The sequence below is a fragment of the Clarias gariepinus genome, chromosome 9, assembly GCF_024256425.1.
Source record: "Clarias gariepinus isolate MV-2021 ecotype Netherlands chromosome 9, CGAR_prim_01v2, whole genome shotgun sequence".
NCBI classification, from domain to species: domain Eukaryota; kingdom Metazoa; phylum Chordata; class Actinopteri; order Siluriformes; family Clariidae; genus Clarias; species Clarias gariepinus.
Window position 1 is genome coordinate 27,260,981 of NC_071108.1, and position 11,481 is coordinate 27,272,461.

The window sequence follows — 11,481 nt, forward strand, 5'->3', positions numbered from 1 at the left end:
ATAAGATGGCAAAGTAGGGAGAAACTTTTCTTTAGAAAGTGCAGTAATATCCTGCGTAAGTAATGCTTTCTCGATTTTACTAAATAGTTTCAGAAAGTCATCTTACCTGATGAGATAGCTGTAAACATCACCATATTGTTAATCAGTAATACCCAGTGATTTAGGTTTCTCATTATACACTGTTATGTGGTCTCTTGTCATGTGTTCAGTGAAATCCATATGGGTTAATTTAGCCAGCGGTTTATTCTTATTTGGCTTGGCAATATTCTCTGGGGCAGGCGTTACTGCCAGAAAAAATGGTAAATGTTTTGATTGTGGATCACGTGACTGTAAGAACTCTATAGACTACTTTAAACACATTAGCAAATGTCAATGCCACTGAAATAAAATAAAAAAATGCATATAACTTGAAAATAAATACAATGGCACTACTGCTAATAGTCTTTTAAGAGCATTTTATGTTAAAGCAAGGCTGGGGTAGAATTGTTTTCAGCCTGAACTATAGTTTCACATCTAGGTTTGAGATGGTGCATGCAAAATACAATCATAAGCCCAAGGAAACAAGGTGGATTGTTTTTTCTGTGTTTTTTTCTTTTTCCTTAAATTGCTTTTGGTAAAGAAGTCAAACGGAGCACATTTCACATTTCAGTCAAAGTTACTCAGAAAAACAGATAACAGACCTATATTTAAAAAAAATCTTGACTTTACAAACTCATGTGCTACATGTCTTTTTAAACTTAATAACATTCTTAATATGTAACTGATGAGACCTCATAGTCTCTTTGTTAAAAGGTTTTGGTCCATTGTTAGATTGTAGCTCTCTTAATCTGAAATCATGAGCAGCTGTCACTGGTCTCTATTACAGTTTATATACCGACTACAAAGTCAAGTCATGCAAAACTGTTGCACATAAGGCAATTTTTTTATCACATAATTGATTTATCAACTATTACAAACACACCCATCCTAATCAGTATACATTTTTTATTTGTTACTAATCAACATTGGTATTCCTTTTCTTTAAAAGATTTTAGAGAAACTCTGATTTGCTTCAAACAGTTCAACCCTGTACCCTATGGAAGGCTATATATTTTATCAGTGATATTATGTTCCAGGATATATATATTGCATCTTAATGATTATAAAGACATTTTCTGATTCTTTAATGTTTTATTGTTTTTTTTATTGTTTTTTTTTTTTTTTTGACAGGACAAAAAAAAAAAAAAAGAGACCCTTTGTTAACCTGTCTGCCTTATATGTGTTTTTCCTCAGCTCACATCTCTGGAGCTGCAGTATGTCTCACCTAAACTGCTCATGTGTCGTGACCTGGAGCTTGCTGTGCCCGGCACTTATGACCCCAACCAGCCAATCATTCGCATCCAGTCCATAGCACCTTCACTACAGGTCATCACCTCCAAACAGAGACCACGCAAGCTGACCATCATGGGTAAGGCCAAGATGCAGGAAAAAGGGCTTACCAAAGTGTGTTTTTTAGTTTGTATAAGGTTATACTCTACCTGGCCAAAGAAGGTCACCGTTTTGGATGGATCAAATTATTTGGCAGCATCAAGCGAAGAAAACAACGAAAAACCCTTCAAAACATTATCAAAACCTAGTTCAAAGCTGAACTGTCAACTTTGTGGAAGAAACGTAGCCAGAAAAAAATCATGAATGGAGATCACTTAACTTCTTTGTGCATGTTGCATGGTAAAAAAAATCATCAGTAAAAGACATAGCTATGTTTAATAATGAAAGTAAGAGCATTTTGCACAGTGGTGTACTGGTTAGCGTTGTCACGAGGGTTTGGGCTTGATTCCCGTCTCGGTCTGTGTGCGTGGAGTTTGTATGTTGTGCGCGTGCTTGGTGGACTTCTCCAGATACTCCAGTTTCCTCCATGTCCAAAGACCTGCAGATTAGGCTAATTGGCGTTCTTAAATCTTCCATAGTGTGTGAATAAGTGTGTGTGTGTGCCCTGCAATGGATTGGCACCCTGTCCAGGATGTACCCCGCCTTGTGCCCTATGTTTCCTGAGATAGGCTCCAGGCCCCGCACAATTACCGGATGAAGTGGTATAGACGATAATTGAGTTTGCATTTCTAATTTGTTAGAGCACTTCCTATGCTTCAATTTCTAAAGTCCATAAAATTGGACTTTGAAGCAAATAATGATAAGGGCCATGTGGCCTGATGCAAGTCCAGATTAACCCTATTCCAGAGCGATAGGTGTGTCAGGGTAAGAACGGAAGTGCATGAAGCGATCCACCCATCATGCATGTTATCAATGCATCTGGGGGTTGCTTTAGTTCTTCAGTTCAGGTCTAGGGTCAGCAGGATGTTGGCAGAATGACCTGAATGTTTTTATATAGCAGTAAAATGAAGTCAGCTGATCACCTGAATCATCTCATCTATGAGTTTTTCTTCCGAGGAATCATTTCCACACATGAACTGGCACACCTGTGTGCTGTAATCAAAGCTTAAGGTGATTGAATGAAATCTTAGTGTGTGTAACTTCTTTAGGCCAGGACAGTGAACAATAAAAGCCAGCCTACTTCACAGTAATATAATTGTTTTCTTTTGCCTTCTTTTGTTTATCACTTTTTATAAAGTGTGAATGTATGCGTCATGTCCAGCAAAATGTACAAGAGCACATTCTCCAGACTTTAGTCAGATGCTGCTGGAGCTGTTGATGTAGATGAGCTTCCGTGCTGCACAATCAGACTTTCAGAATCAGCTAGTTCAGATGAGCCATGTCCACCAGGCTGTTTACACAGGTGCATCCAGAAACTCAAAATCTGGAAATGTAAATTGTAGCCTGTACAATTTACAAGTTAGCTGAAGTGCAGTTTAACCCATTTTTTGCTCTTTCTTTGACATATAATATCACTAATAATATAATGTCCTAAATTAGGTTTAATGTCCTAAATTGTAACTGTTAAAGAGACAACTCAACAGCTTTTGATAAAACTGCCAATTTGTGAATTTAAATGATCATGTGACCTTTATGGTATTGTCCATATTAGCAATCAAAAGTTTTTGTCATAATATTCGACACAAATCAGCTACAATTGGGTTGGGTTGTTGTTTAGGAACCTAACACTGTCTAGAAGACAACTTTTATTTCAGTAGCATTTAGTGAGAAAATAAGCCCAATGCAACAACCAACGCAGTTATGCTAAAGAAAGGATTATAGATATCAGAACTTTTCTTCTGCCCTCTTCAGTCAGATCATGAAACATTTAAACTGTTAGTCGCCAAACAATGATGTGCACAGTATCAGTCTGAACTTTATACCTACGCATATTCTCCCATACTCCCTCCTGAGCAAGCAGCTCAGGTTTATTCTCTGAACTGAGGTTGTTGTTTTTTTCTTTCCAGACAGTGCATTTATCTTCCTGTGAATCTCATCGTGTGCTGACAGCTCTGTCTGTGTGCTTTTTCAGACCATCTGCCTCCATCACTTCTTTCCATTACGCATGCTCTCCTGCTTTAGCTTTTAATGGCTGCTCTGAACACCTCCATTGTCCCTGTCTCCCCATGGGGAGCTGTAACTCGAACGATTCCAGTAATACGAAAAAATCTGCTTCGATCCAGCAGCAAGTCTTTACAATTTGAAGCAGCTGTTGAACAAATACAAAACATCCGCAGTATTTTTTATTGAGTTTGTTCAGCATGTCGTAAGTAGGTTTTATTTAGTGGTATTGAGATCTTACTGTACTTTGTAGCTTAGCCGTCGTTCGGCAAAAGTCATTTTATTTGTCCTCAATGACCTCAGTTTAGATTTTATGTGTAGCACGATCCAAAACGTATGGACGTAAGGACATCTGGGTTTAGTGAGTCCGAGTACCATGCTTCACCGTTACTACTGTACACAAATCAGTGCAGGTGAGATCGTATCTGTTTTATTTATTCTAACTGTTTCCTACCACTCTCTACAGGCAGCAATGGGCACGAGTTTATGTTCCTGCTTAAGGGGCATGAAGATTTACGGCAGGACGAGAGGGTCATGCAGCTCTTCGGGCTTGTCAACACGCTGCTGGCTAATGACCCGGCGTCTCTCCGCAAGAATCTGAGGTACACTTTGTGTCAGCTTTAATATTTGGTTTATCCACTGCTTATAGGCATAATAGCCCCCCTGTCTGTCCGGATGTTTTTAATTTTTTTGGGATTAATTATTGTTAAATACAATACAACTGAATAAAGTAAAGCCATAAAATATTATTAGAAATATTTGAATGTGTTTGCCCTTGTTGGAGAATTTTGAAACTGAATCATAAGTTTTGAAACTTTCTATGTTGACAATTAACAGGCTAAGTAGTTCAAACAGCTAATTTAACCATTGCTCAACAGCTTCAAACTCACTGACGACTGATTCACTGAACAAGAAAGGAGCGATTCTTTGGCCAGGATCCAATGATTCACTGAATCAGTCAGTAAAAGTGAGAGGAGCAAATCTTGGTATTGACCGAAGGTGTCATTGACTCACAGGGTTCAGCATATACGACAAAAAAAATAAAGCTTAAACAACATGAATGTAAAAAACAAACAAACAAAAAAAAAACATTTGTATGAGGATGAGCAAAAATCTATCCAAACTCTGGCTGTAGAATTTATTTTAATTAACTTTTATAAAAGACGAACGCATAATTTTCAGAAATAATCCCCTTGCTTTTTAATACACTTTGTCCGTCTGTCAACAAGCTTTAGTATTCCCTCATTAAAAATGTTTTAAGCTGAACTGCGAGCCACGAATGCATCACTGTCCTCACTTCATCATCAGATTGAATCTTCAATCTCGTAGGACTGCTTTTAGGGCACTGAATAGGTGAAAGTGTCAAGATTAGTACTACAGGGAGGATACTTAAACACCTCAAAAATAAGTTTGACAGAGTGTTGAGAGTGTGGGCAAAAGTGTGAGGAGGTTTGTTATCACCCAGGGACATGGATGGGTCTTGATGGCTAACACTTGTGCAACCTTCATTAAACTTTTATCCATTCATACACACTTTTTTTGAGACAAAACACTTTCTCCATACTGCTCATATGTACTCAAATTACAAGTGGCTCATCTATTTTAGCTTGCACAGCAGTTTCAATGAACTGATTTAAACGTTCACACCTGCGCAAAGCACTGTTAAGATAGCAGAAGTTTTAATTTAACCAAAGTGCTGATAATTTTGACTCATCCTCCTACATAAAATGTATATGCCTCAAAGATTCTCAAACAAAACACACACACACACACACACACACACACACACACACACATCTCTGTCCAACCTGAAATGATTCAGGGGGTGTCAATTAAATTGTAAATCTGACTTCACAGATGTTTTTGCAAACCTTCATAGATTAAGGGTAATCTTTATATGTATTGAAATGTAGTGCTTCAGTTTTCATGATTCAGTATTGTGTGTGTGTTTGTGTAGTATACAGCGCTATGCCGTGATTCCCCTGTCCACTAATTCAGGCCTGATTGGTTGGGTTCCTCACTGTGACACGCTGCACGCTCTGATTCGAGATTACCGCGAGAAGAAGAAGATCTTGCTGAACATCGAGCACCGCATCATGCTTAGGGTACAACATCATAAACATATTATTTAAATCAAATGCTGTTTGATCTGATCCCTTGTGACCCCTCTTTATTTTGAGATATTTAAATTGCAGTGCGCTTTTTTTCTGCAGATGGCTCCAGATTACGATCACTTGACTCTTATGGAGAAAGTAGAAGTGTTTGAACATGCAGTGAACAACACAGCTGGAGATGATCTCGCTAAGCTGTTGTGGCTTAAGAGTCCCAGCTCAGAGGTGTGTTCTTGTCACTACACACTTGTAACATTTTTTTTTTTGCAGGATATTTAGAGAGCACCAAGGCATACTTTCCTTAATACAGTGGAACTTTGGATTATGAGCATAATTCGTTCAGGAGGCTCGTATTTCAAACCACTCATAAACCGAAGTGACTTTCCCCATAAGAAATAATGGAAACTCAAATTATTTGTTCCACAGCCCAAAGGAAAATGCATTTAAATAATTAATACAAAATATAAAGTAAAAATAAAAAAATTAACCTGCACCTTACCATAAAAAAAAAAGTAAAAATAAATCCCCACAAATAAATGTTTCCTTTTATGCTCATGTGTGGTGTCTGTGTGTGTGTGAAGCTAAAGTAAGAGGAGAGGAGAAATCAGCCACTCCCCCTCCCTCTTCATATCTGACACAGTAAACCATCCTTCTCTCTTGTTTAAGTTTTACACACACACACATTAACGGAAAGATTGTTTTATCGGAAAATTAGCAATTAGCAACATGGCTAATAACTTTTGCATGAGCACACAATAACTGAATCACTGCTAAAAAAAAAAACGAATTAACCTGCACTTTACCTTTATAAAGAATCCTGACAAAGCAGTTTTCTGTGTAGAGCAAAGTGTGTGTGTGTGAAGGTGAAAGGAAGAGGCACAGTGTCAAATGACGCTCATGCACATGGACACAAAGCTGATACAGAGAGGGAGAGAGAAAATGTATCTTTAACCCCTCTTATGAGACTTGCTTTTGCATTACATGCGCGCACACACGTGTGTCATAATAAACAGTACACGCGTGCTGTACACACACATACAAAATAAAATATGTTTTATGCACACACACATGGTCACAGTGTTATAGTAAGCAGTACACACGTGCACCAATGTTGATTATACCAGTCAGAGACGCGCACTAAGACCCAGCATGGGGGTACGATTACCCACAATTCCGCAGCGCAAGAGGAAAGAAGAACATTGGCTCAGTTGTGATCACGTGACGCTTGGCGTCTAAACAAGAAGCACATGTGTGATACATGATACTCTGTACTCGTAAACCAAGACTTGTTCATTTTTCAAGTCAAAATTTATAAAAAATCTTTGCTCGTATTGCGGAACACTCACAAACCGCGTTACTCGCAATCCTAGGTTTCACTGTATATATAGATCATGAGGTTTATGGCATAATATCCACGCACACTTAGATAGTCATAATAAATATTCAGACTCTTTATCACATCTTCTTTTGCAGGTGTGGTTTGACAGGAGAACCAATTACACTCGCTCCCTCGCTGTGATGTCCATGGTTGGATATATCCTAGGACTTGGAGACAGGTACTGACAGTCATGCTTATAACAATACAGATACCTAAAACAGTTTATACCAGAGAACTGATGAATTCTCTTTTCTGATTGGACAGGAGGCATTGATTAATTTTTTGTAACGGCTTTGACAGTAGCCCTAGATCCAGATGGATGGATTTGCTATTATTGAAAAATAATTAACTTGAGGTTCTCATTTCACATCACGCCATCGTTCATCCTTGATTATTTTGCCAAAAGTAAACTCCCGGTCAATTTTATTCCAAGATTTAAGTTAAAGTACACGCTGTAAGTCAGGAACATTTCTTGTGTCCATAGACATCCTTCTAATCTGATGCTGGACAGGCTGAGTGGAAAGATCCTCCACATTGACTTTGGAGATTGCTTTGAGGTAAGGTGTTTTTCACGTTTCCCAACACAACAGTATATGGTTATTTGTGGTTGTGCCTAAGAATTAAATGTGAATTTGTATGTAAGGTTGCCATGACGAGAGAGAAATTCCCAGAGAAAATCCCCTTCAGGTTGACTAGGATGCTGACAAATGCCATGGAGGTAAGATAAGGGGTTAAAGGATGTGATTGTACAATCTGATCTGTCACAGGACAATCTGATCTGCATCAGTATAATCTAACTTTATAATCTGATGTCGACAGTACATTATAGTTCATATTTACAGTGTAGCATTTTTAAAACAACAGATGCTAAATCAGTACACAGTAAGTGTGTATGTTTAATAAAATGCAGGTATTACACTAGTGAAACATTATTATAGTCATATAATTATTTGTATTATTTTAATTATTTAATAATTTTTTTTACTTGAGCCACCTGTGTATGTCCTCAGGTGACAGGCTTGGATGGAAACTATCGCATTACGTGCCACACGGTGATGGAGGTGCTGCGAGAGCACAGAGACAGCGTCATGGCTGTGCTAGAGGCCTTCGTCTACGACCCATTACTCAACTGGAGGCTTATGGACAGTGAGTAAACCGCTCTCATTTCTTTAATATGGTGCTGAAGGAAAATGGTCTGCACGTTGTCTATTCAAGATCAGAATATTTTTCATGTGATAATGGAATAAAAGTGTGCAAGCAAAAATATTTATGACGAGACACAAAGAAATAGTTGCATGAATGCTAGAAAACTTGTAGTAGTCTTTGTGTGTATTATATTATTATACAGATTGTGCATGAAATATATATTTATAAATATGAGAATATAATTAAATATAATTATATATAATGAAAACCCTTTACATTATCATGGATTTTTTGGAAATTATATCATTACGTCTCTTCTAGCTAACACTAAAGGAACCAAGCGCTCAAGGACCAGAACAGACTCCTATTCAGCTGGACAGTCTGTGGGTGAGTCTGTTGCCATGGCAACCATTTATCTACATAAAAAAGGGAAATAATTTTCAGTGCTGGTTTTACACAAATAGGTCTTATATTATGAACATATAAGAAATAAGCTAAACACAGAAGGTGTGCTGTCTTTGCTCACTGTGACGGTGAAAGACCCTTTCTTTGTGTCAATGGCAGAAACAATGGAAGGTATTGACCTGGGAGAAACCACTCACAAAAAGCCAGGAACCACCGTGCCTGAATCGATTCACTCATTCAGTAAGTCTCCTCCTCCCTTAAATATGCCACAACACTAACACCACCACATGGTGAACTGAATAACATTGATTAATAATTATATACCAGTAAACTGGTGGGAAGCAAATGTAAGCCTGTTCAGTCCGATCCAACAGAAAAGCCAGTGTAGCACAAATTTCTGAAAAAGTCAATAGTGGTAATAAAAAAGGAGTCAGAACACACCCTGTCACGTGTGGGGCTTAGCAGACAAAGAGTTCAAGTTTTTTGATCCGCCTCCACTTTCATAGATCTCCATCTGAACAAGCAATCCTGTTCACAGGGGCTCCACTGTGCATAATGTTATGGGTGATCGGTGTGTTTTGTAAAATCACAAAAAAAAATTAATGTCAGTTTTGTTTTTTTGTTGTTTTTTTTTCCATTCAAACTATTACTTAAAGGTTTTTGTTTTTTTCCTAATCCTTTTTTGACCAGTTGGAGATGGCCTTGTGCAACCTGAAGCCTTGAACAAGAAAGCCATTCAGATTATCAACAGGGTGCGAGACAAACTGACAGGTAAGTCGTCTACTAGCCTAGATTCTCAGTGTAGTTACCTGTGAATACTGGTCAACATCTAAACCCTGGATGTTAGGATCTCTAGATGTACAGTATTATGCCCAAGGCAAATGCAAAAGGCACATGCAAATACACTAACTGCTGTAGACCAAGACATGACATGACATGGGTTCGTCTACGTGCTGCCCAGCACATCGGATGACAGACATATAGCCGTTGTTCCTGTGGAAGTTATTTATGGGGTCAGGTTACCAGCTGTAGAGCAAGGATGTCTTCAAAAAGAAAATGTTTTAACATTAAAAAAAAAAAGACTATAAAAAAAAGAGCAGTAAACAGTAATTAATAAAATAAAGTCAATAATTGCTGTAAATCCTCTTTGCTTAACATACAGTATAGTCTCAGGCAGGCAGAATTTGTGCAGTTTTATAAGGAAATTAGCTGCTTATTTTTACTGAGCATCCTGCAGAACCAGCCACAGTCCATCTGAGAAGCTTTCTTTTTTTGCCTGAAAAGTCATCTTTACAAAATTTTATTTTATTTATTTTGCTGGAATACTAATCTTTGGAAATCGGAAATGTTTTTTGTATACATTTTTGCACAGTGCTGTAGATTAACTAAGTCTGTGTGACATGCAGTATAATTAAATCATCAAACTATTGCACATTTATCACAATGTGATGAGTCCATCTCTTATCATACATTATTTCTCCATGAAGGACGGGACTTCTCCCACGATGAGACCCTTGACGTCCCGACACAAGTAGAGCTGCTGATTAAACAAGCCACGTCACATGAGAACCTGTGCCAGTGTTACATTGGATGGTATGTATGTCTTTTATTATTACGGACTTCTACAATACTGCAACAAATCATTGTAGAGTTGCTTGAGCATCTATATGAGCTTCGTAAGACGAGGTCACCTCACATCCTGCACTGCTAATGAATAACTGACGAATTATTTTCTCTTCTCTCCTCAGGTGTCCGTTTTGGTAGAGCTGCTGTCAAGCCTTGTTTTGTTATCTGTGTTATTTAATGAAACATTTGTGTTCTATAATGCCAGAGACAAATCGACTAAACCAACTTAAGAAAGCTGCATGAATAAGACATTTGAACGTATGTCTGCCTTTTATTAAAGTAATAATGGAATACATGAACTTATAAATGAGGAAGCTAAATAATTGATCAAAAGTGTAAAGTCTGAAAGATATCTGCATTTCTTTGCCAATAAATTTTAAAGAAGTGTTTTTATGTCTTCAGTTTGTCTGATCTTTTTTGTAGTTGCCAAATCTTTTAGTAAAAAGTGGGTGTAGAGCTGTGTCCGTTATAAGGCTCATTTTAGTCAAACTGAGTTAGATTAACTTACAGGAACACTATTGTTAGCAATAATAGACTTTTTCTGATGGACTGGTGTTCTATTTTCTTATATAAACTGCATGGCCTAAAGAAAGTCACCATTTGAATCACCATTGAATCTGATTTTAAAATGGTGGCCAAAATCTAAATTGGGCTGCATCTAGGAAAGAAAACAAATAAGGGGATTTTTAAATGATTGGAACTGAGTTACCCTTTAACCCATTTTCAAGACCTGGAAGGATAGTGCTGAACAGTCAACTTTGTGGAAGAAATGTGGTCTGAAAAAAAAACTTTAGTGGAGAACACTTAAACACTTGGTGAAGTTGCATGGTAAAAAAAATATCAGCAGTAAAAACAATAGCTAGGTTTAATACAAAAAGTAGGAGCATTTCCGTACACACACAGCATGATGAGAATTCACAGAATTGCGACTAAACACCAGTGTGGCCAAAAGAAAGCCACTTGTTAGTGAGCCTAATCAGAAAAATAGCATTGGATTTGCTAAGGAGCATAAAGACTAGGCTTTGGAGCGATGGATAAAGGTCATGTGGTCTGATGAGTCCAGATTGGCCCTATACCAAAATGATGGGGCATCAGGGTAAGAAGGGAAGTGCATGAGACGATGCACCCATCATGCATTGGGGCCACTGTAAAATCTACTGGAGACTGTACAAGCCTTTGTGTAATGATCTTCAGTTGCTTTTAGGCTCAGCGATGTTGTGGCAATCAATGAAAGCACCCGATGATCTGAATGGACTGAATGACCCAAGTTATCACATCTATGGCGTTTTCCCTCCTGATGGCACGGGTATGATCCACGACTCAAATTGTGAAAGAGGTTTTAGAAGA

The 11,481-nt window shown here is 37.9% G+C and overlaps 1 protein-coding gene across 3 annotated transcripts in view; it reads left to right on the forward strand.

Annotated features, from left to right (window-relative positions):
• The window catches only part of mtor (mechanistic target of rapamycin kinase), a 125,281-nt gene extending 114,754 nt beyond the window's left edge, over positions 1-10,527 (forward strand). For all 3 annotated transcript variants that reach the window (XM_053503232.1, XM_053503230.1, XM_053503233.1), the window contains 13 exons: positions 1,273-1,447; positions 3,935-4,070; positions 5,426-5,573; positions 5,682-5,804; positions 7,053-7,135; positions 7,442-7,514; positions 7,601-7,675; positions 7,968-8,103; positions 8,425-8,490; positions 8,668-8,748; positions 9,199-9,279; positions 9,996-10,101; positions 10,257-10,527. In XM_053503232.1, the coding sequence (XP_053359207.1) occupies positions 1,273-1,447; positions 3,935-4,070; positions 5,426-5,573; positions 5,682-5,804; positions 7,053-7,135; positions 7,442-7,514; positions 7,601-7,675; positions 7,968-8,103; positions 8,425-8,490; positions 8,668-8,748; positions 9,199-9,279; positions 9,996-10,101; positions 10,257-10,272 (1,299 nt within the window). In that variant the 3' untranslated portion in view covers positions 10,273-10,527. The remainder of the gene's footprint in view (positions 1-1,272; positions 1,448-3,934; positions 4,071-5,425; positions 5,574-5,681; positions 5,805-7,052; positions 7,136-7,441; positions 7,515-7,600; positions 7,676-7,967; positions 8,104-8,424; positions 8,491-8,667; positions 8,749-9,198; positions 9,280-9,995; positions 10,102-10,256) is intronic.
• Positions 10,528-11,481: the final 954 nt, after the last annotated feature.